General features: G+C 49.3%; 1 protein-coding gene across 4 annotated transcripts in view; it reads right to left on the reverse strand.

The window, feature by feature from the left end:
• Positions 1 to 637: 637 nt before the first annotated feature.
• Positions 638 to 25390, reverse strand: part of SYNDIG1 (synapse differentiation inducing 1) — a 193189-nt gene continuing 168436 nt past the window's right edge. For all 4 annotated transcript variants that reach the window (XM_039479798.2, XM_039479799.2, XM_003942919.4 and 1 more), the window contains exon 4: positions 638 to 1905. In XM_039479798.2, coding sequence (XP_039335732.1) covers positions 1747 to 1905 — 159 coding nt within the window. In that variant the 3' untranslated portion in view covers positions 638 to 1746. The remainder of the gene's footprint in view (positions 1906 to 25390) is intronic.

Raw genomic sequence — 25390 nt, forward strand, 5'->3', positions numbered from 1 at the left:
CTTCCTTAGAGACAAAGCTCAGAGAGGTGTATATATTTACCCAAGATCACACAGCTAGAAAGTAGCACAGTGGGATTCAAATCCAGGTTGGTTTGACCCTAAACCTATGCCCGCCATGGCTGGTGACTCTAACTCCTACAGGGCTGTTGGCTGGCTTCTTCTTAGGGTTAAAATCTTACACTGCCTGCTGAACCCTCCAGCAGAGACAAATGCTAGATAGATCTCAAATTTGACTCGGGAAGACAGTGCTAATAATTTTCAGAATACTAAATGTTCAAGGTCAAGGAGGAGCATGGTGGGCAGAAGGCTCAAACCCACAGTCCTTATTCCAGGGCAGTGGTTCTGAACCGTGGCTTGGTGTTGCAGTCACCAGGCCGCATCCTGAGCAATCGAGTCAGCCTGGGGCTGACCCAGGTCTCAGGGATTTGCTAAGTGCTGCAGGTGGAGCCACTGTCCTGGAGAGGGGGTCTCTGCAGCCACTGGGGGGATTAAGACGATCATATTTATTGGGCATTGAAGTGGCAGGGACTTGGGTTCTCCTTGGGGCATCTCTGCTGTTTCAGCAGGGGAGGCCTGGGGGGCTCTGCGGCTCCTTAAACCGCAAGGGGAAGGTGTAAAAGAAACCCAACGACAGCTGTTTGTCAGAAATAAAAGTCTTAAGCGAAAAAGCTAAAAGATAACTTTCTGTTAAGTAATGAACACTCGTAAAACAGCAATGAAATGGTATTAAAATGTCTGTGATTACTTATTTCTCAGCATTCATCTGGTAACTTAAGCAGCATGAAGCAAGAGTTGCACTTAAAAAAATGACAAGAAAATAGCTATTCATTTAGTCGACAGAGTAAGGCCCATCTCGTTTCCGGGATCACTAGTGTCTGCTTCTGATGGGGTGAATGCCTGCCAGCGCCGTGACTGGGAGGAGCCCGTGTCTTTAGGCTCAAGCGGTGCTCACGGCTGCAGAGCCTCGAGTTTCTGGAGCAACCGCGGGTCAGTTTCTTGAGGAGTCCTGGGAGGGGCGGTGGCCTGCCTCCCCATCCTAGATCAGCAAGGTCCCAAGAGTGCGTATTGCTGCGGGGTAGCTGTGGAGTGTAGACATGTTCCAGAGGTGGCTTGACATCCCGAGGCTGGGTGGGGGTGAAGGGGAAGGAACGGGGACAGGTCCTGGGCTTTGCTGGCCCTGCATCTCAGGGTCAGGCCGATGGGTCTGCAGAGCAGTGCAGCGGGGGCCCTGCCAGCCGTGGTGTCGCCTCTTCCTTCCCAGCCCCATTCTCATCTTGCAGGGAAGGCGTGTGGACTTGGGGGGACACAAAGGACTCCAGCAGGGCCACAGACAGAAGAGTGGCATGTCCCTTGTCCTCTGCCTATTGCACCGTATTCCATAAAAAATAAACACTTTTTTGGACTGTTTGTATATTGCTAATGCGGTGGCACTCTGGGCACTGGCAGGCTGCAGAGAGCCACGCTGCCATTCATCCACCAGAACCTATCCAGAGACAGCCTTCTGGGCTGGGATCTTTGGAGCTTTCCTTTGGAAGGATTAGCAGTGCCCATCTGTCTGGTGCTCTACACAGTGCTGTGAACATGAAATTAAAGGGTAAAAACAAAAGAAATCCATGGGTAGGAAATCCCAGGGCTTCGCGGTGTGATTTGGCAATCATTTGCACTGTACTGCGTCATGCGGCATGTCTGCTTCCTCCATGCCCACACAGACCTGCCCTGGGTGCTCCCCGTCCACTCGCAGGAAGCTCACAGGTGGTTGTTCTTGGAGAGGTAGGCGATGAGGGCCACAGCCACGCCCACATAGACGCCGGTCCCGATGGTGATGGACAGCACTGCCAGGAACAGGGCCCGCCGGGAGCTGGTGCTGGCCTGGTGCAAGTCCCCCTTGGCCACGGCTTTGTTGGTCTGCAGAGTTGGAGAAGAGAAAGGAAGTTATGGTAAGCAAGTGGGAAAAAGCAGTCAGTGGAGGGCTCACCTATGGCACCTGATTCAAAAAAGGCATTGTGGTTGCAGAGAAGGCCAAGGGTGAGCTGTGCTCACCCCTGCTGTGACCAGGGCAGGTCTCTAACTGTGGGGCAGGGGCCTGCGCTGCTCATTAGGGTAATAACTTTATGTCCCCACCACAATCACCGGCACAATCACAGTACCATCTCCATGGCTACGCAAACAGGTGCAGAGAGGAAGGTGGAGCCCCTATAACTGCCCGGGCACCTGCCGGCAGCATTCCCTGACCCATGTGGGAACACCCATGCCAGGCTTCCCGAGCTGATCAGGGCTCACACCTCTGAGTGCCCACTTGTGCCTTCCAGCTTACTTGTAAGCTCCCTCTCTTATGTGTTGTGGTCTCCCTGGAGGCTGGGCTGGGCTCTGTGGGGATAGGAGGAACACAATGCTTATCTAACAGGTGCAAATCCCAGTCTCTCTGGTGGTGTTGAGGAGGAAGGCAGTGGCACCGGGCTACCCCTTGACCTCAGTTCTCAGAACCGACTCTGCAGATTCTGGGCACACAGGCATCAGAGCTCTCATGCCCAAGCTGGTGTCTGCTTCAGAATCACATTTGCTCTTTATTTTCATTCTCCATGCTGGGGGATCTCGATCCACAGGTTTATATGTTTGACTCTAACAAGAGACCTAGGGAATGTGGAGTGTTAGGGGCCTGATCGCTGGAGGTGTCAGAAACAGCAAACAGATGCAGCCTCAGCAAGCAGGCTGCATTCAGCAATGTCACTCGGCATCTGCGTGTCATAGAAGCCAGAGTTTCGGGGTGCCCACTCCTACAAGGCAGAGGTGTCATTTACATACACAAAACACACAACGTGGTCTAATGAAGGTGATTCCCTGACATGAATCTTTTGTTTCAGAAAATGGGTAACTGGCTGAGAAACAGCTCGCTCATTCCTTTGAGGGGGTGCAAATGGGAAGACACGTTTCCATCTTTCCATCCCGACAGCTGCTGGCTGAAAGCTCCCAGCTCTTTGACAAGCTTTTTTGCTATGCATGAGAGCAGGGAAACTTGGCCTGAGTCCAAGCGTCTCTGAGCTGAAGGCAAGACTGTATGTAGGTGCACAAAAGTTTGTCAAGATTGTTATTTCTTCTGGCTGTGCCTTTCCTTCTCTACCCCTTTGCCAACAGGTTGCCAGTGAAGTTCGTGACTCTCTTGTTTGGCCTTTGTTGGAAAATGGAAGTGCAGGTGGTTGGAAAAGCTCCGAGCAGTGCCCAGTGCCTGCACCTCATGCCAGTGGTGGGCTGGAGGTAGGGCCTCAGCAGGATCCAAAGATACTATTTCTGTACCGTGAGGGCTCTTCAGGGAAAGTGTTTCAACTCACAGCAGAGGCAGAACCTTAACACGCAGGGCACAGGGAATCATCACTGGGAGCCCAGGAAGCAGCAGGGCTCTGTCGGCAGGGCATCAGACACAGCCCCCAAGGGAGATGTCCTGCCACCTGAAATCTGCCAGGTGCTGAGCTCCTGCCCAGCCTACGGAGATCCCACACTGGAGTGTGATGTGTGCACCATGGTTCTGGAATTAAAAGACCTGCTTTCTCTTCCCTAGTTGCAAAGATATGTAGAAGACCTGATTTTTACATTGAAGAGCAAAAGTCAACATGAGCCATAGCAATGACAGTCACAGAAGCACCCCCTTCCCCTCCCTCAAGCGCAGCACTGTCCACAGTGAGGAGACAAAGGTGACACAAGCTGAGAACGCACAGCCAGAACAAACGTGCTTAGGCTGAAGTTGTCACATCAGAACTGAGAACCAGCCACCTCGTGCCGCCACTGGATCACACATCCTTAGGTTCACCACCAAGTGGCCAAGTCAAAGGAGCTGGCTGTCAAAGGGCCGAGAGCTGTTGACACATTTGAAGGTCATGTTGCTCCTGGCTTCGGGATGTGAAAGGACTGCTTCGTGGAGGGACGCAGTCAATTTCCATTCCACAGGTGGTGGTGTTTAACGCTGAAAGCCACCAGCACTTCTCTCTGGTGGAACTCCTGCCCTGCCCATTGGTCACATTCTGGGGAGTGGTTTTATCTGAAGGGAGTGGCTTCCTGTGGCGGTGGCAGAGTTGTCTGAGAGTGGGGTCTAGGTCCTGCTTCCTTCCGGCGCAGCCGGTGGGTCCATGTCTCGCTCTACTTGGGGGAGTGTCCAGGCTGCCCTTGCCAAGTCCCCTTCTCATGCCCACCTGAGGTCCCTGGCTTATCCAAGAATGTATCTTGGCATATGCTGGCATGCTGAAGGCCTGTCCCTCCCTCCTTCCTCCCTCTTTCCTCCCTCTTCCCTCCCTCTCTCTTCCCTCCCTCCCTCCTTCCTCCCTCTTCCCTCCCTCCTTCTTCCCTCTTTGTTCCCTCCCTCCATCCCTCCTCCCTCCCTCCCTCCTTCTTTCTTCTCTTCACTTGCTCTGTAACAAGAGGTCCAGCTGAAAGCTCCGCTCCAGGTTCCACGTCACAAGAGACATGCCCTAGGATGGTGACATGGGCCTCCCTGCCCCCAGCCCCAGCAGCCTTTGCCTGTTTTCTAAACAAGATGCCTCAAGGCCTGTGCCTCCTCAAGTGTTTGGAGGCTGAGAAGCATTCTGAAGGACTGACGGTGTGCTGAGCCTGAGTCCCATCCACAGAAGAAGGCAGGCATTTGCTTCTCCCTCCAGCTGCGGGGGAGCAGCTGCCATGGGACGCTGCGGGCTCCATGCAGGGCTCCATGCACCGTGGGCGGGTGGTCAGTCAGTTTCTGCGTGGAGTCCCCAAGGCGAGTGGCTGGCCGGCAGCCTCAGGGCTGGGGCCAGGAGGGTGCTGCTCTGTGGAGACACCCAGGCCCTGGCTGGGCAGGAAGCAAAGGCCAAGGTGGGTCCCAGGGACCAGACATGGTCGTAGGTCCCATCCAGTAGAGCCCAGCTGAGGGCAAGGGGATGCACACAGGGCCTGTGCCAGCAGGCTGAAGCTGGGCATGCGAAGGTGTCAGCCTGAGCAAACCTGCCAAATGCCTCTGTGAAAAAGCAAGCCACGTACCAGAGCACGAGCCTCCTGTCAGGGGTGACTGTGATGTCCCTGCCCCCATCTGCCCCTGCCAACCACACCTTGCCCCCAGGGGCAGACACCGTGGCTGGCAAGTGGGGAGGAGGAGGGAAGATGAGGCCCCTGCTTCTGAGGCCAGGCCTGCTGTGTGTGCACACATGCCAACCCAGGATGCTTAGAACACGCGGTACACGGACCCTCCCGCAAGGCCAAGACAAGGCCAAGAGGCAACAGGAAGGGTCTCAGAGAAAGTGGAGAAAACAAAATTGCCCTGCATTCCCTGGCGGATGTAAATTCGTGCCACCGCTTGGGGAAATGGTCAGCATCTCTTAGAGCTGAACATAAAGGTACATCACGCACCAACAGTTCCGCTCCTTTAAGTGAGTGGACATTGATTTTCGTAAATACCCAACAACAGTTATTCATGTGTTCACCAAACACATCTGTAAGAATGTTCTAAGGAACCTGACTCGTGGTTACCCCACGCTGGAAGCTCACTGAATGCCAGAGACAGAAGGACAAGCCGTCACGGCCCCAGGTGGTCATGAATCACACACAGTGATGGACAAAGAACCGGACTCCGCATCCTGTTGTCTGCAGCACAAAGCAGGCCCCAGTCGCCTCTGCTGTCGGCTTGCAGACAGGGTGGTGGAGACCTCTGGGAAGGAACGGTGACTGGAAGGAAGCATAGTTGAAACAAATCTACCTTACCTTAGAAAGAAATTCTATCACTAGTTACATGAGTAGGTAAGAACCATCCACAGAGAACAGAGAACCTCATTTTATAAAATTGGTAAAATCCTGATGCCAAAACCAGAGAAGAAAAGTTAGAGAAAGGGAAAGGAGAGGCTGACCTCATCTCTGAACACAGATGCAAACGGTAATTGTCAAGAGCGGGCGTTGCCCGGCTGCCTCTCCAGGCCCCTCCCCACCTCTCTCTGATTTTCCCTTCGCTCTGGTTGTATTTGCAGAGCCCTTTTCGTCACCCATCGCTGTTTTAACCTATTCATCTTTCGGGCCATAGTTTCTCCATGGTATCTTCCCAGCAGCCTTGCCGGACAGCTGCTGAGAGAAAGGCTCCTGCCCGACCCTCGCATCTCCACCCAGCACTCAGGACACCGCAGCATTGATGCCAGCCCCTCTGCTGTACGCCAGGCACGGGCACATCACCCACACCTGGCAGTGCCCAGACAGGGCCCAGAGAGTGACATTCGTGACGATATGCTGATGAGGATGGCAACCTTTCCCTCCACCATGTTTCCAAGGGCAACTTGTGCTCTCCGGAAACATTTCCACGATGGGCAGAACCCCATGCAGGCAGGCCCCAGGTCATGGCTGCTGTCGCTGGCTTCACGCAATCCACAAGCTACTAGGGAAGGTGGAAATCGGTCGAATCCAGAAAGGAGCGACTTATGTCCAGTGCTTCTTTCTGTGGCCAGTGATGCCTATTAAAGGGAAGCCCTGTGGGCTCCACAGGGCATGGGGAGGGCTTGGCTCCAGTTCGGGCAGTGTGCCACGCCCACAGGACAGAGCGGGAGGGACTGGCAGCTCCTTGGGTAGCCCAGGAAAGGAGAGGTGAGAGGAGCTGGGAACCAGGCAGCAGCAGGGAGGGAAGTTCCACATCAGAGCCCAGCAGAGGCTCATGGAGGACGGAGATGCTGCTCATGGTGCCACCTGCTGCGTCTATGGGGCACTTGGGATGTGGCTCATGCAACTGCAGAACTGAATTTTAATATTATTTAATTTTCACTGATTTAAAAGTGAACAGCCGCCCATGACTGGGGCTGCCACGCTGGACAATGTGGATGTGGGAGAAAACCCAGGAGGAGGCCCCTGCTGGGAGAAGATCCGGTGGTGAAGGGAAGCGCTGGGTGTTGCCGGGCTGTGCACCGCGCAGGCCTTCCCAGGGCCCTGGGAAACGGGTTCCACACCTGCATGCCCCGTGAAAATCTACTTCACATCCAGTGAATTGGGGATGTGTGTCATGCTCCACACAGCTCAATGTCCGGGTGGAGATAATGAAACAGCTGCAAGATGAAGGACGCGGGAGTGACGGTGGGAGGGGGATGCCCCTTGAAACCTGCAGGCCGCTGGGGGAGGCCTTTCACCCCCACGGGGCACAGCTGGAGAGCCTCGATACCCCAGGGGTCCATGCCCTGCAGCTCCGGTGTGGAGCCTGTCATGGGAGGGGCACCGGCCATCAGGGACCCGGTTCTCAGTGACCCCGTGGCAGGGTCTGCTCCGCCGAGCTCCAGTCCCCTGCCTGTCACTACCTGCCTTTCCCTGAGACACCCTGGAGGTGTCTGAAGTACTGGGCTCTGGGCTCTCTCAGACAGGCCAGGACCCAAGGGGTGGCATTTCTCTTCTCTCGGCAAGGAGTTTCCCATCAGCTTTTTGCTGGTCCTTTGGCTGGAAAATATCCACTAGGTGTTTGAGGTTTTGGAAAACTCGTGATGTTTTCTGAGGGCTATTGCAGCCGCTTTGCTTCTCCTGCAGTCAGTTTTTAGGGACAAGGTCGATGTTTCCACAGTCCCTGTCATCCACGGATGGGGCCAGCACAGCTGGGGGTCCCCACTCCCTCGCGGACACCTGCCTCCCCAGATCTGGGACGGGCTTCTCTGGAAATGCACAGCACCACTGGTGGTTGAGAGTTCATTTTCTTTCCAGCGCCGATACCTGTCTGATTGGATTACATTTTTTTTGCATTATTGTAAAGATTAGTTCCATTATTTATCATCATCTAATGTTTGCCATGCACTGACGAGGTGCTGAGAGCTGTACTCGACAAAGAAGCAGACTCAACATTCTTCACGAGAACAGTAAGAACCTGAACACCAACTACGGGATCGGAAAGCTTCTCGGGCGGAGGCTCCACACTCAACCCCCAAAACACATGTCTTTTCTCTGCATCTATTTAGGCCCAGGTCTATTTTTATGACCTCTCACCCCTTCTAGTTTAAGCCATGAGAAAAGTAAGTCTTCTGATGTTAGTTAAGTCTCAGTGGCAGGGAGGAGACGGATTGTGAAACCGCATGTCCCAGCTGCGTTGGTTATGACCCAGCGCAAACACCAGAGGATGGCCGGGTCACTGCCTGGGTGCTGTACCTACCCTCTCCACCTCCTGCTGGTCTGAATCACAACGTCCAAGGGAGGGGACTTCCTCCCAGGGTGGCGTCTGAGTGTCCTTGTCCTCAAGGCCAGCCCCTTCTGTGGGTCTCCATTTACAGACATCACGGTATAACAACATCTCAAACATCAGTGGGAACTGCGGCCGCGGTGCCAGGCTGCTGCTGGGGGTGGGCAGGGGGAGGTGCTATCATTGACTCCACTCGCTGGCTGTGTTTGGCGCTTCTTGGGATGCTCTAAAGGAATACCTGAGGCTCAGTAACTTATAAAGAAAAGAGGTTTAGGTAGCTCATCCTTCTGCAGGCTGTACAGGAAGCATGATGCCAGCATCTCCTCAGCTTCCGAGGAGGCCTCAGAGAGTTTTCACTCTTGGAGGAAGGGGAAGCAGGAGCAAGCCCGTGGCAGGGCCAGACCAGGAGCTGAGAGTGAGAGGAGGGCCACACACTTTTACTCAACCAGATCTCGGAGCACTCAGTATCCCCAGGACTGCACCAAGCCACCAGGGATCCACCCCCGTGACCCAGGCGCCTCCCACCAGCCCCACGTCCAACACTGGGGGTTACACCTCAAGATGAGATTTGCAGGGCGTAAACATCCAAACTGTGTCACTGGAGAAGCTGTCTTGGCTTCTTGCAGACTCGGGCTTAGCTTGCCTGAGAGGAGGGGCTGCAGGGCTGGCAGGCAGAGCTCGGGAGGAAGTGAAGCAGAGATGGGAGCCCCTGGGGAGGGTGAGGGGCACTCGAGCTCTGGTCCGAGAAGCAGGTTTCCGTATCTGGGTGGCTTCAGCTGGGACCTGCGTTCTGGTGCCCCCTGCTCATGGGACTGTCCATGGTGCTTCACCTTCCTCCAGGTGAGTATCCGGGTCCATGCCAGCAGCCCACCCTCTGCAACCGCCCCCCGGCCCTCCTCACCAGTACCCCTCAGCACACCTGCTTTCCTCAGGGCATCACAGGGTCCATGCAAGCTGTTTAAGAACAGGAAGGATCCTAAGATGATGAGATGTTCTGTTATTAAATCAGAATTATAGCTTGAGTCAGTAGGACTGACAACTGTCATTCTTATTCCAGATCCAAAGAGCCTCAAATGGCCATATGCTTTATACTGGCTTTTCCCGTACCCTTCATTCTTCTTTAAAATGTGATATCTATCTCCCATACGACTGTCTACCAAGTGAAACACTCATAGAGAAGTGCCCTGTGCATCACCACACAGCTGGGTGCAGACCCAACACACATGTAGCCAGCATCGGCACAAAGAATGGCACCAAGGCCTTCCTGTGCCCCCCTCACTGTCCCTCGTCTCCAGCGGAGCCCACTCTCCTGAGTTACAACAGCCTAGATTCTGTTCTGCTTTGGAACGCCCTCTAGGTCCCGTGGCGCACGCAGGATGCTGTCTGACTCCTCTTTCTGGGTGTGAGACTCACCCCTGCGTGTGCAGTGATGGACCGTTCGCTTGCTAGGACCTGGCTGCAGGAATGGACCACAGTCTATTTGTCCATTCCCCTGTGCAGAAGCATCCGGATAGTTTCTAGTTTTGGGATGTTACGAATAGCTGTGCTACGAACATTCTAGTATGTTTTTTTTTTTTTTTTTAATGAGTATATAGACATATTTCTGCTGGCTACATAGCTAGGAGTAGAATTGCCGTTAAGTGTATGCACATATTTAGTTTCTGAAATAGTTTCTATCATCAAAGGAATATGTACACAGTGCTTGGCAAAATACAGGGCACTGAAAGGTGCATAAAATAAAACACCAGCAGCAGTGTCTTGGCTACTTGTCTACCTCTGAGACCCTTCCCCAAAGACACGTTTTGAACTTTGTTAGTGGATCCATCTGGTATTTACTTTTTTCTTAAGGAATCAAACATGCTTAATTTCTTGATTTATCAATTTGTCAGCTACCCATCACTGACTGACTACTGTGGCGGATGAAGTTTTTGCTTTCTCGGAAACCTCTGTCCCCACCCCCTTTGTCACCTCTCCTTTCCTTCATCCCTGATATGGTCATTATTTTGACGACATGTGTTCTGTTCACTGCTAAGCCAAGTGCACTGATTTATGTCTCTTTCCCTCTGGTTCAGTTGCTATGGTTTTTACCACATCCATTAATACCCTCTCAATACAAATTTTCAGGCTATAATCAAACATATCAGATACTCTATTAAACCCTTATTTCCTGAAACCACACTCCGGGTGTCTGCTCCAATGGAAGCTGATTGCTCTTCGACGCCTCACCTTGGAAATTCCTTTTGCTGCCCTTCCATGTCACGGTTTTTGATTCCTAGACCCCAGGCCTTGTCTCAGGAAGACTGCATGCAACACGCGCTGCGGAAGCTTTCTGAACATCAGTGCGTAGGTGGCGGGCTCTGCAGCTCTGCGAATGGCCATATTCTATTACAACATTTGACTGACAGTCTGGCAAAGAATAGACGTCCGCTTTGGAAATGACGTTTCCTTGGACTTCTGAAAGCCTTGCCCCATACTCTTCTCACTTTCAGCACTGTCAACAGGCCCAGCATCATCTTCATACCCCTGCCCTGCTGGAACTGCTCCTTCTCGCATCCTCTGCCGCCCAGATGTTCTCAAACGTTGATCTGAAGGGCTTCGATGTTCAATAAATTCTTTAGCCCACCCTTCCTTCCTTCCCTCCCTCCTTCCTTTCCCTTCCCTTCCTTCGTCCTTCCCTCCCTTCTTTCTCTCTGTCTTCCAAAAACAACCAAGAGAAACCTTGCTTGCTTTTGTCATTTTCCACCTCGGAACATTTCCTCATTCTCCAAACCTTCGATGGGATAGCACTTCGGGTACCACATTCTTTAATTTTCAATAAGTCTTTTTGTTCTCTCACTTTTGCTTTTATACAACTTTCTTTTTTTTATGTTTAGGAAGCTGATTTCATTCATTATCTCTGAAAATATGAACTGTGTAGATTTTTTGAAAGTTACTTTTCTACCTCCTGTCTCTCTCTCAGTCAGAATCTCTCCCCGGAACCCCGCCCATTTGTTCAGGTCTCTCTCTCTCTCTCTCTCTCTCCCTCTCTCTCCCTCTCTCTCTTCATGGCAGAGGCATTCTCGAGTGTCCGGAACTCACTGGCTGTTATTTAACATTTCAGATCACCAACAGGCCAAGCCAATGCTCTGCATATACGGCACTGAGTGACTGGTGAGATTGCCCACAGTATTGATGAGGCTGCAAGCTGTCTTTCAGATTTCTTTAGCTTTTGTACAACAGCTTACATTGTACATTGGTCCTTTCTCTGGGGACTCTTATAGGCTGAAATTTTGTCCCCCCAACATTCTGGAGATAGGCCTTTAAAGAGGTGATTAAGTTTAAATGGCATTGCTAGGATGGGCCCTAATCCAACATGAGGGTGTCCTTACAGGAAGAGATGACAGGGACACAGACCACACAGAGGGATGACCCTGTGAAGTCAAAGCAAGAAGGTGGTCATGTGAAGGACAGTAGCCTCAGGAGAGTCCAGCCCTGCCAGCCTCAGGCTCCCAGCCTCCAGAGCTGATGGAGTTAAAGTTCCACTGTTTAGTCACTCAGTCTGACATTTTGTTTCAGCATCCCTAGAAGACTGAGGAACATTCATTTTCTCCAGGGACAAATCCCCTAACCTCTTGCCTTGGGATAAGAGCCTAGGGGCTAAGGAGCACTGGGGCCTGGGCAGGGGAGGGGCCGGCCCGCTGCTCACCATGCTGTGGGCTTTGGTCTGCCCTGCCCCTACTGTGCCCGAGTCACCAAGGCTGGAGGCATTCTGACTGAACTTCTTTGGAGCACACACCTGGTCACCTGCTGGGAGGAAGAAATGTCTGCCACTAAGCCATGAAGATGGGAGACAGCGCTGGGGGCTTTACCCATGACAACCTAGAAACGTGCTCCTTCAGGCAGATGTCTTCTCCGTGCCTTGCCTCATCCATGGAGCTCCCCAGCCCCGCCTCCTCACGTGGTGGTGGAGTGGACGGGCTCATTCCTGCTGCTGTTGTGCGGGGGCTTGCACACTCAGCCACACTGCACGATCCCCGCTCCTCCGTGGGCTTCCGTCTTCAAAACATGCCGACATCGTTTCCTGTTGCACCAGGTCCGTTCTCTTTTCCTTCATGGGTTCAGACTTTACTCTTTTACCATAACTTAATAAAGATTTTACGAAGGAGCCGACACAACACACATGTTCAAGTGCCTCTGGAAACTGATCCCTTTGTTCTTAATGTCTTTCCAGCTTAGGCGGGGTCCAGAGGCAATCCTGAAACAAGGGCAGGAGAGCAAGCAGCTTCCTTGGAGGGGACCCCAGGAAGTGCCATTAAGAGAGGTAGAGAGGCGAGACAGGGAGGCAGAGGACCTGATGCAAGGGGGGTTAATGAGCAGGAGGTGGCTGTGTCAGCCCCAGTACAGACACCTGGAAGAGCATTCCCAGGGGCTCCCTCCAGGGGCAAGGAGTCTGGAGTATTCAGCCCCAGTCCCCTCCACCGTTGCTTGAGGGCTGCTCCTGCGTGTACACCTCCTCACGTTTCTGGCCCTCCCCTGCATGTGGCTGGGAACCCTGTTGTGAGTGGAGGAAAGCCTCCAGCAGAGTCATGGTGGGTATGTGCAATTAGAGCCATGAATGCCAAGGGAATACGGGTGCAGCGCTGGTGTCACCTGCTCTATGCCTCAACTGATTGCTTTGTCATGTTTCCATTTTTCCCATATCGCAATCACCTGAATAAAGAATCTCATTAGGTCACTTGGAAACTGCTAAACTTACTGGAGTCATGGCCAGCCACAAGCAGACAGGAACCTGGGCCAGAGCCCAGGGTAGGACAGGCAGAATCCTCTTCTGATGGCCCTTCTGACTTGTAGGTGACAGTGGAGGAGCTCATGTAAGTTTTGTGAACGTTCCTCAGTAAGGCAGCCTGGGATAAGGGGTGAATCCTGGTAACCAAAAGCAAAATTAGGAGATACCAGGTGGAAGAGAATTTTGAGCAGAGGCTAGGAACGAGCGTGTCTTTGGCCGCACCTCGCATCTCACTTGCAGGGAGGAGCCTCAGCGTGTTCACGCTTCCCTTTCACCACCTCTGCCTGGCATATCCCATTTTCTGGATGCAACCTGAAGGCTCATGAGTCATTCTGCAAAGATGACCCCTCTGTGGGGGGTGGTGACTGTTCTAATTACTTACTGCTGGTAACAGATGGTTCCAAAGCCTAGTGGCTTGAACAACAACCATTTTCTTCTGTTTCATAATTTGTGGGTCAGGAATTCAGATCAGACCAGCTGGGTGACTCTTCTACTCCACATGACATTAACTGGGTCACCTGATGTGGGGTCACCAGTGTCTGGACTGCCTTGGAGTGCCCGAGATGGCTCCACTGACACCTGGCGCCTTGGCCTCCCCAGCACAGTGGTCACCCTTAGCGGAACTTCCTGTGTGGCAGCTCAGGGTTCTGGGAGAGTGTGGCAGCTTCCAGGTGGAAGCTGCAAATTTCTCCTGGTTTTCAGCCACAGGAGACTCAGATATCACATCTGCTGTGCCCTACTGCTCACGAGTGACTCAATGGGGCCAGCCCAGATTCAAGGGGAAAGGACGGAGGAGGCAGGCCAAGAAATGCGTGGTCACCTTTAGTGTGCTGCAGTGACAGACACTCTCCTCCAGTGACTCCCCTTTTACCTGGGCGGCCCAGGGCGGGAGGCTTTGCCTATGAAGAAGTGTGCCCAGCTCATTATTTATTAGACTTCTAATCTGCACAGCTGAGTAAATTTCCTTTGTTTTAAATACACGTCAAAACAACTCCAATGTGTGCTTTCCTGATCTAATCACAAACTTGGCTCATGTGTGGTCCTTTCTCTGCCTTTGCCGCTCCTTCTGTGGCAGAACTGACTGCAACTTCAGGAAATTTAGATAGGCTCTTGGTGGAGAAGTTTATAGCGATTAACCCACAATTTCTTGCCTCATCACCTTTTTGACCAGGAGGGACATTTGCGACATTTTTGTGGTCTTCATTGACAGTGAGCGCTGTCTGTGGCCACGGTTCTAAGATGATATTTGGGGCCTGGCCCTGGTAGGGGTCTATGCTTACAGTCAGTCTCTTTGCAGGGAAACAAAATAGGTAAATTTAAGAGTGTTGGCCTTAAGAGTAAACACATGTGAGCAAACACAGACAAGCTGAAGTGATAAGGAAACGTGATAAAAACAAATATACATATGAATATAAGGAAGCTGAGGCAGGTGGATTGCCTGAGCTCAGGAGTTCGAGACTACCCAGGGCAACATGGAGAAACCCCATCTCTACTAAAAATACAAAAAAAATTAGCCAGGCATGGTGGTGCACACCTGTAATCCCAGTTACTTTGGAGTCTGGGACAGGAGAATCGCTTGAGTCCTGGAGGCAGAGGTTGCAGTAAGCCAAGATGGCGCCACTGCACTCTAGCTCGGACTACAGAGTGAGACTCCATCTATTAAAAGAGAGAAAAAAAAAAAAAAAAAAAAAAGAAAAAAGAAAGAAAGAAAGAAAAGAAAAGAAAAAAAGAAAGAAACAAAAAATGAGAGTCATTGTGTGGTTCTTGGCCCTTGGGTGTCCTTGGGAGCCAGAAGGGAGCTATAAGAAGTATAAGACACATTGCATTTTCAAGAAACACATATTTGTTTTCATACGATGAAACTGTCCATTTCCAAGCACACTGCAGAACCATGACAGCTGGCAAGAGCACACTGGAAATGCGGTCCCAGCTGGGAAGCTGGGCTGGTGCTCTGAATTCTAAGGCCCAGTGCTTATGGTAAATAGCAGGAGCTTTTTCTCACCTGGAGAATTTGTACAACATGCAGGGTTGAATCTTCTTTAATTCAAGTGAAAAACAAAAGGGATGGAAATGTTCCCCAAACGATTTGTTTCATTTGGCTCCACGGTGCTGCCCATATATGTGATGACTGCGTAGGGGCACACAGGCAGACACGCGCCCTGTGGACTGAGGACGGACAGCTCGCTGTGGCGGAAGGGCTCCGCGCAGACCGGATGGGCCATTTCTTCCTAGCATAGCTGGCAAACTTGCAGATTTCTGTTTATAAATGTGGTGCCTCCTGGAAGGCGGACGCAGCATTGTACGAACACTACTTCCTAGCTGGTTCACTTACGAGTTTGCTTTCACAGCAGCCTTGGGGACTGGTCAGGATGACATGTTATAGATGAGAAAATGAAGATGGAGAAAGTGTAAGCCACAGACACACACTCACAGAGTGGAACTTGTTTTCTGAGTCCACATCCAGTGCCCTGCTGCCTGCACACTCCCCCTACTTTGGGTTAGTGGGTAATGGTGACCCAGGGGCCTGGCTGACACAGGGGAGCAGTGTTTGGTGGCCCTCCCATGCCCGTGCAATCCATCTGTTTGTTGCACAAAATATATTAAAGATGAATGTAGGCCACAAGGAGCAATCTGCCTGCATTTGAATCAGTTTTGTTTGCATGTTCTATTTTAATATTTTCCTGTTTTAAATAAAGTCTTTTACATTTGGTACCATCATTGGTGTTTATCTGTGAAGTGTGATAGGTCTTGCATTCCAGCAAGATGGCCAACTGGGATGACATGGGTGACTCCTTTCACTGAGAAGTCACAGAAGCCATGTAGCCCATGGGTAATTCACTTCCAGGAGACAGGACTGGGGGTGTGTGGCTGAGTGTCTAACACTTTGAGTGGAGACAGGACATGGTGTTTGGTCAGGGAAGAACCCATGCATAAATCCTATAGCCTCAAAGAGTTCTTCCCATGAGAGAGGACTAAAAACTCCCTAGTCTCCACCTTCGTGTCTTTCCTGGACCATGAGTGAGCAATCCAGACCTCAGGGCAGGCTAACTGTAGACATGGGCCCTGAGTTTACAGATACATGTGTGCAAGAGCCCTGCTGAGAAATTAAAATATAAATGGAACCAGCACTCAAGCCTAATAAAACACAAAGAAGGTCTCTAAGGATGATGACAATTTCATAAGCTCAAGCTCATAGATTTCCAGCAGGAGAAAAAAAATAATAATCCTAGATCTCCATGGAGCCACCAAAGGAAACTATAAACTGAATGAGGGGGGTAAACATAAAAGGATGGTCAGCTGATCATCCACCCAAAGCAGATCTATTACTTCAGGTGGCTCACCTTCAGCCTGCAGGGCCCCCGATCACCTCCTCAACAGGACGTTTCCTGATCTCAGCACAAGCATTGATTCCCTGGGGGAGGCTTCCCTGGCTCCTGGTTTGGGTCATACTTCCCTGCACCATGCTTTCATAGAACTCACCATTCATGACAGTTACTAAGTGAATGTTCATTTCCCCACTAGACCATAAGCCCCGAGGGAGCAGAGGTTGCCTTTTTGCTCACCTTTTGTCAACATTTAACATAGCACCTTGCACATGGATGACATGAATGAAGGGTTTATCCAGGATATAACTGAATAATAAGAATCGGTACCTTTTCCAACAGAAATTCAAGCAGCATGCTGGTAACACGAATACAGCAATAGTGTCCTCTGCAGACGCTGCCTCCACCAGCTGTTAGCATCCCAATGCTGACTGCTGAGACGGAATCTGGCTGCTCTGGCTTGGCCTCTGTGTTGCTGCACTTGGCTTGGGCACTCGTTTCTAACACTCAGCTCTTTCTAAGAAGACCGCTTGCTTAGCAGAATTGGATCTGAACTTCCAAAAACTGTTTACTTCTTCAGCGGGGAAGCAGCCCTCACCAGGCTAATGCTGGGCTCACTGCTGGCCCTTCTGGCCTCTCCCTGGGGAGCCTCCCTGCTTTCAGACTGGATGCTAGCAACCAGGGGTGTGCATCTCCTAGTTCCACTCCTTCAGAGGCCAACAATTTGTTTTTATTTTCCTCTGCAAGAGTTCCCAAACTGAACTAACCCCAACTGCGTGACGATATAGTGGGACAGAGGAAGTCAGGCCTCAGAATGTATTCTACAGTCAAGTGAAATGAAGACAGGGTGGTTGCAGTGGACATAGTGGGAGGGTGCCATGTGCTCTGTATGTCCTCAAATCCTTGGTGACACCAGGACACACCCTGCGGGGCAATGGCGGCAGATCATAAACTTCCACAGATCTCTCTTAAAAGGAAAAGTGTCCACTTCAAGAGAGGGACTTCAACGAAGCTGAGTTTGTTTCCTCATTGCCCAGAGGCATGTCTGTGAGCCAAACTGCTATGAACTGCATGTGTGTGTACCACCCCACCCCCAACGTCATAATTGAAGCCCTAATTACAATGAGATGGCATTAGAGGGTGGAGCCATTGGGAGGTAACTGGGTTTGGTTGTGGTCATGAGGCCAGAACTCCCAGGATGGGATGGGTGCCCTTCTAAGAACAGAAGACACAAGAGTTCTCTCTCTGTAAACCAAAGAGGACACAGGGAGAAGGTGGGGCCATCTGCAGCCTGGAAGAGAGCCCTCCCCAGAATCTGACCATGCTGGCACCCTGATCTCAGAAGTCCATCCTCTAGAGCTGTGAGGACAGATGGCTGCTGTTTAAACCACCTAGTCCACGGTAGCCTGTGACAGCCGCCCAGGCTGCTGTTTAAACCACCTAGTCCACAGAAACCTGTGACAGCCGCACAGGCTGACTAACATGCTGCTCAGTCTGTCCCCAACCTTCCACAATACTCCCTTGCATGTATCTAATTGCTAGAAAAAAGTCCATCCATTTCTTGAGCTTTTTATCTTAAATGAGAAAGGGCACATCTCTTTGCAAAACAGGTTCCAGCTTTCTGGGCCTTCTTAACTGGGATTATTCTCTGAAATGTATCACGGTGTGGCTGCCTGCTCCATCTGGTTCCTTGAAAGCTGCTATTTCAGAGCTGTCCTGAAATTAGCGAACAAAATTGACAAATGCCTCTCTTTTCCCACAGATGCCTGTGAGCCCGCATCCCCTGTGCCCCACTTCAGGAAATCCATCCCAAAAAAAGTGTCTGGCTCTAAGAGGATGTTCCTATAATACTGCTTTTTCTTTCTCTACTGAGAAGGAACTTGACTCTGAAGCGTGACTTGACGGCAGATGTACCCAAAACAGATTCCCCTGATTCTGCTGCATGCACTGCCCTGTGTCAGCTCTGGGGAAACAGGTTTTGAGCCATCGAGAAAGTGCTGCCATTTACCCTGCCTGTGTGTTCATATGCTCCTCCACTGTTTAGCTCCCTGGGAGCAAGATGCAAAATTACAAGTATGTCTACATCGACTTCTTTACTTAGAACTTCTAATGAAGTGCTGACTGTCAGGTGCAAGCTAACAAGAATCTGCTTGTTTGGAATGAATTCCAAAGCAAAGATAGGAAAGTCCTTCTTACTGAACTGAAAAGAAAAAGATTCAAGAGACTACTTGAGCGTCCCCGTCTTAGCCCATTTTGTGGCACAGAACACCTGAGACTGGATAGTTTACCAAGAAAGTGGGTTTATTTGGCTCATAACTATGTAGGCTGAAAAATTCAAAACAGATCATTAGCCGGGTGCAGTGGCTCACTCCTGTAATCCCAGCACTCTGGGAGGCTGAGGTGGGTGAATCACCTGAGGTCAGGAGTTCGAGACCAGCCTGGCTACCTGGAATGTGGCAAGATCCTCAAGGACAGTTTGGCTTCCTCATTCTAACAGGGGGCTCACTTCACCACCAGGAGAGAGCATCGTGCCACCATGTCATTCATCAGGCTGCAGATGGATTCCAGAAGGCATGGCTTGGTAACTTTAATTTCTCTAACAGTTCCTTCCCAAAGTGCCTCTCAAGCAGTTTTGCTCACATAAAAGCATTTTTCCAGGGTCAGACTGACTGGTGTCAAACTCATTGCTTCACTGTAGTGTGACTTTCTACAGGTTTCTTTCCTTCTCTGTGCTTCGGTTTCCTCATTGGTAAGCTGAAGATAATGAGTCACTGTGTCATGGGGTCTTTGAGAGTACTAAGGTATTAATATACACCAGTCTTTAGAACAGTACCTAGGACACAGTAATGAGCGTTCTGGTGATCTATTGCTCTGTAACTAAGTACCCCAGCAGCTTAAGACAACCACCACTGGGTGCTCATGAATTCTGGGGTCAGGAATTTAGGCAGCACTCAGCATTCTTTGGCTCCTCAGTACTCAGTTGGAGGATGGGCTGGTCTGGGGGTCCAGTGTAACTTCTCTCAGATATCTGGTGCCTGAGCTGAGATAACTCAGAGACTAACCCTGCTGATCAGAACACTTACAAGCAGCCTTTCCACATGAGTTGGGCTTCCCCACAGCATGGAGATCTCAGGGAGGAAGACTTCTTACACTGCAGCTTAGGACTCCAAGGATGAGCGTCCCAGTAAGTGAGGCAGAAGCAGCAAGGCTGTGATAATTCCTGGCTTCAGAGGTCACTCTCTTCCTGCACTCCACTGTGACCAGCAAGGCACTAAGTGCATCCCAATGCTAAGCAAAGCACTAAGCCAAGAGGTGAATGAAATTCTACACCTTGATGGAGCAGGGCAAGGCCACGTTGCAGAAGAGCCTGTGTGCTAGGAAATGCTGTGGCCGTTTTTGGGAGGTAAAATTTGTCATGGTGAGCAAAACGTTTTAACTGTCATTTTAACTAACCTCTGCCTCGTATTTATGTGAGCAGCAGAGGGCTGAAGATTAACAATAGTCTGGCTTCATGGATGAGCACATGGAGATTCAGTAAAGCAAACCAATTGGCTTATAATCACGCACCTAGATCAAAGTGTGTTTGGAAGCTGCTGAGTCCTGGAATCCGCTGATTTTCCTCCCAAATTCCCTGCAAATAAAGTGTGGGTGTTTGCGTGTAGCTAGTCTACATGACTTTTTTGGTGTAGAAAGTCTACTTTGTACATTTCGAAATATATGAAGCTGCAAGCTAATTACTGCTAGGGCTGTTTTCTCTTTTTGATAATGTGTTTCATCATCAAAATCTGGGGCCGAGATATGGGGCAGGAGGGAGAAGTCAGCCGCACAAGTAGGTTGGAAATCACATACTTACAGGCTTTTTCCACAAAGCTGTATTTCTTCCTAGAGTATCTCTGAAGCTATTCTGTATGACACTCACGGTGAATATGTGGCACTACGCATTTGACGAAACCCACAGAACTTTACAACACGAAGACTGAACCTTATTGTATTCAAATTAAAAAACTGATTAGGAGGTCAGGGGGTGCCAGGAGGGAATGCAGATTATGACGGATGAATCTAACTCTATTACAAATTCATGAAACCACCTCACTGAAGGAGGTAAGGAGGATGTTAACTGAAGTAATTCTGGAAATGAGCGGAGACTGTAGGACTAACGGCAGAGGAATTGCATATAAGCACTGCACTACAGCTGATAAAGTTACTTTGCATGAAGATACAGGTTGACAATTGTGACACTATACATTTATACTAAAAATGAACAATTCCGTAAGTGGATAGTGGATGGCTGGAGCAGGTTGCTCATTGTTGGAGTAAAAGGGCACAGAGAAATAAGGGCAGAAGGTTGAAGTGATGTGTGACAATGAGTCAGAGTTGGAGGTATCAGTATGAATTAACATATAGCTTAATACAGATACAGGTGGATATATATATATATGTATGTATGTACACAAATAAGTATGCATATAGAAATATTTCTGCATATTTAAACAAGAAGAAATACTCTACATATAGAACTAATTAGGTTGGTGCAAAAGTAATTGCAGTTTTTGCCATTAAAATGCAACTAACCTAATAGTAATGGCATGAGGATACACACATTTATTTCCTAGCTTTGTCACTGAGAGAGCCTAGAATCAAAGACACCCCAGAAACAACAAGCACACCCAGTGCCCAGATCTTGGTTTCAAACACCATTCTCTAATGAAGGAAACAGCCTTTGCAGGAAAATAGCTGATTCTAGGACGTGGACAGGAAAAAAACCAGGATAAACCTGAAGCAGCATCTTGCAGTGCAAACGAGTAAGGAAGTGCTTCAGAAAACAAAAAGGATGTCAGGTGGACACAGAAACCAATCTGAAAGGGCTCCCAAGCATCAAAGCAGCAAATAAATTACACGGTTTTGGATTAGAAACCAAAGTATAACATAAATATCCAAGCATCCATACTGACATACATAAATGATTGGATGAATGAATTAACGGAAGAGAACAGACAAATCTCCCACACAGATAAATTCCAAAAAATTTATCGAAGTGCTCTGCCTGTAAGAAGGGAAAACAGCAGAAGCAACTACACTGACGAGTTCGGCCTGTTTCTCTCCGGTCCTGTTTTCTAGACGTTATTCTCTGCAGAGGTAAGATTAGATTTTAAAGACTGCCTTTTTGTAATCAACACCATGAGCACCTTCCACCCTAACCTTCGAGTGTGGGCGGTAAGGTGACTTCCTATGACAGAGGACAGCACGGGAAGGGGGAAAGAGCAGCTCTGCAGTGGAGGCCCTGACAATCCCTTTCTCTCCAGGTGTGAGCTTGATGTCCACAGTGACAAGTCACACTGATATCAGGTGCCCTGATGGGACCCCAAATCTATAACCTCAGTCTAAGCATGGTAAAGACATCAGACCAATCCCAACAGCGGGGCCTTCCAAATGTATCCGACCAGCGCTCTGCAAAACTGTCAAGGCCACTGAAAACAAGGAAATTTATGTGAGAAAAAGTCGCAGCCAAGACGAACTTAAGGAGACACGGCTGCTAAATGCCATATGCTTTCTTGGATGGGACCTTGGAACGGAAAAAGGACATTAGATAAATCCTGAAGAAATCTATTATGGACTAGAGGGTTTGTGTGTGTGTGTGTGTGTGTGTGTGTGTTTGTTTGTTTGTTTAATTATAGAGCCTAGATAGTCCATGGGGTGTAGTTTTTGATAATGTGTTAACAGTGGCTGATTAAGTGTGACAACCATGTCGTCACACTGTAAGATGTTCGGGAAAGGAGAAACCAGGCAAGGGACATGTGGGGACTCTCTCTACTGTCTTTGTAAATTTTTTGTCAACCTAAAACAATTCCAAAAGAAAAAGCTGGCTTTAAAAATGTCAGGCGAGGCATGGGACTAGGTGAGAGACCAGGAGCCGTGACCATACAGACCCTGCTGCACACCCCGTGCTCGTCCTTGACTGCCGGGTGGCGAGGTGAGCAGGGCATGGCTTTGGGATAGGCCGATGGTGGCGAGGTAGGCAGGGCACGGCTTTGGGATAGGCAGACCTGGCTCAAGTCTAGCGCTAATGTTAACTAGTTTACATCCTATCACTATTTTATCTGAGTATCTAATTTTATTTTTCTCTCCAAAACAGAGTTATAATACCTATCTTGCTGGTTGTGACAAATATTAACAACACATTGACTTACAGCTTTATGTCGAGCACCACACAGACAACACTTTTTGTTTCTTCCATTCCACAGCGTCATCTGGTAGGTACCGTTATCAATACCATTTTCCCCAGCAATGGTTTTTGAAAAATTCCAAACATACAGAAAAGTTAAAAGAAATAGTCAACACCCATATACTCACCACCTTGGTTTACCATTAGCATTTTGCTATATTTATATATCTGTCCATCTGCCCAACTCTCCATCCATCCATCCATCCATCCATCCATCATCTTTTTAAAAAATGCATTTCGATAAGTTCTCTTAAACATGTCAGCAAGTGAAACCATTAATGCTACTTTAAAAATAAGGAATTAAGGTTCGGGAAGGTGAATTTATCCAAGAGCACATAGCTGGTAAGTAACAGCTTCCAACTCTTGGACTGTAGTAAGTGCTCACGAATAGAAACTACCGACATCGATGTAAGTTCCTGGGAACAAATGAGGAGGTTTAAGATTTTAAGAAATAGGAGAGAAAGGGAAGATTTTTCTTTTTAAACACACATTGGAGACAAAGAGCAATTCTCCGCAACCAAAATGAATGGCCAGGGTGGAGCCACCGGCTGTGTGCATGTAGGCTGGCAGGCAGCTGCCCATGTGCCCTCTGTGTGCGCTCATTCCCTGACATGTGGGTGGTGGCTGTTTTGTGCCGTGAAACGCTATTGGGTTGCTAGCTGGGGACTCTAGAAGTTGTGCGGGCTACCTGCGCTACCTGCAGAAGCACCTCTAGGACTCCTGTGTTTTGTGCGCAGTGAGCTTCCACAAGTTTGCTGTGTTATGGGTGACATATTTGTCCTCTTCTTCTCATTTGATATCTCCTCCTTCCAGTCAATTTCATAAAAAAGCAATTACATAGGTGGGAAGTAAAAATATTCCTCTTTAAAGTTTCTTTCTTGTTAAAGAATAAATCATAAGTGTGCTAATAACTCTTTTTTAAGCCCTATCTTATGTAGCTGTTAGACATGCCATGCTTACAGGCATAAAGTATATTCTGTCCTTGTACTTTAAACAAAATACCTGTGCTAGATGTGTTCACAGCCATGTCCCAAATCTCCATTGCTTTTACCTGTTTAGTTTTGTTAGCCAATTGGGTTTTAGTTTACATTGTAAGGTCTGGCTCCAGCCAATGGAGATCAGACACTGCAGTAAGGACAACCCCAAATGCGTAAGAGATAAAATGCGTCTGTTTTCCTTTGTTCATTGTACTCTGGTGGCAAGATGGCTAGTGAGGGTACCCTTCCTGCAGTCCAGGAAGTAAAAATTGTGTTGCTAAAAAACTCCTTTGTCTGAGTGCTAATTTTTCTTCGCAGCACCAAGCATCTATTTCCAACACATAGTAAAGCAAAACACATTTGTTTACAAGGTCTTCCTACACTGGGGCCACCAGATAATCAGGAAATCTAATGCTTTAATTATTTGATGAAAAGCCCCTCCCTCCCTTCCCTCCCTCCTTTTCTCCCTGCCTTCCCTTCCTCCTTCCCTTCTTCCCTCCTCTCTCTCCTTCCTTCCTTCTCTTTCTCTCTTTTTCCCTTTCTTTCTTTCTTTTCTTTCTTTCTTTCTTTTTCTTTCTTTCTTTCTTTCTTTCTTTCTTTCTTTCTTTCTTTCTTTCTTTCTCTTTCTTTCTTTCTTTTTCTTTCTTTCTCTTTCTCTCTCTCTCTCTTTCTCTCTCTCTCTTTCTCTTTCTTTCTTTCTTGAGTCTCACTCTGTTGCCCAAGCTGCAGTGCAGTGACATGATCTCAGCTCATGGTAACCTCTGCCTCCTGGATTCTCCTGCCTGAGCCTCCTGAGTAGCTGGGATTACAGGTGCTCCCCACCATGCCCAGCTAATTTTTGTATTTTCAATAGAGATTGGGTTTCACCATGTTGGCCAGGCTGGTCTCAAATTCCTGATCTCAAGTGACCTACCTGCCTGGGCCTCCCAAAGTGCTGAGATTACAGGTGTGAGTCATTGCACCTGGCTAGAAAAGCTTATTTCTTAGGAAACAAGAATAAAGATTTAAGCAGAAAACTGAAAAAATATGTAGTGTTATGAAAAGTTGGGAGTAATCTAAATGCTTTAACATTTATTTGTGAGTTAAATAATTATGTTGTGTCCATATGGTGAGCTATATGGTAATCACAGTCAATTATGCTTATGAGGCAGTGCTAATTACATGGAAAATGCTCATGGTATTGATTACAAGATGGCAGCCTTTAAAATAGAATCTTACCTATATAAAGAATAATGTCTAGAACACAGGACTGGACAGAAACGGACTAAACTCTTCACTGTAGTCACTTCTGCTGTTTTCCCTGTTTTCTCAGAGTTTATCACAATGTCCAAAATTTCAGTTATGTTAATGTTAACAACAACAAGCGAACCATATTGATACTGCAGGGTGCCATTCTGTCCTGGTCAACATCATGCTGACAATTCCGTGTACTTCTTCAAGTGTGAGCAGCCAGCGTGTGGCAGAGTCCCCGTCACTCAGACTAGAGAGCTGACCGGGAGGAACGCCAGGCTGTCTCCCAGCGCTGGAGACGCTGAGATGTCTTTTAGAATTCTGAGGCTCTGCGGTCAGAGTGTGCGGGGAGCACGCCTGACCTTGCTGGGCTCTACCTGCAGCAGCAGGGACTGCTGCCTCTGCAGGCGGATGAACCTTCATCATCACTCACGTACGAGGCCCCAGTGGGCACGTGCACCCGGGTCATGCCTCTGTTGAGAGGCGCTTCCCTTGTTGGCCATCTGACAACCCTCCCCGACGCCTGTCATATTCTCCCTGCCCACGTCTTACCTCACCCCGGGAGCACTCCATGCCCTCTGTGTGCCTTCTCTCCCATCTCCACATTTCAGGCTGCACACAGTGCTTTGTGTTATAATAATGTGTGCAGCTTTTGTGGGTCTTGCGGTAGGGACAGCACCTCCTCAGCTCTGCTTCCTGACCTCCCACGTCTCTTGCCTGCTGCTGCTA

Source organism: Saimiri boliviensis, chromosome 9 (assembly GCF_048565385.1).
Source record: "Saimiri boliviensis isolate mSaiBol1 chromosome 9, mSaiBol1.pri, whole genome shotgun sequence".
In the NCBI taxonomy this organism is placed as follows: domain Eukaryota; kingdom Metazoa; phylum Chordata; class Mammalia; order Primates; family Cebidae; genus Saimiri; species Saimiri boliviensis.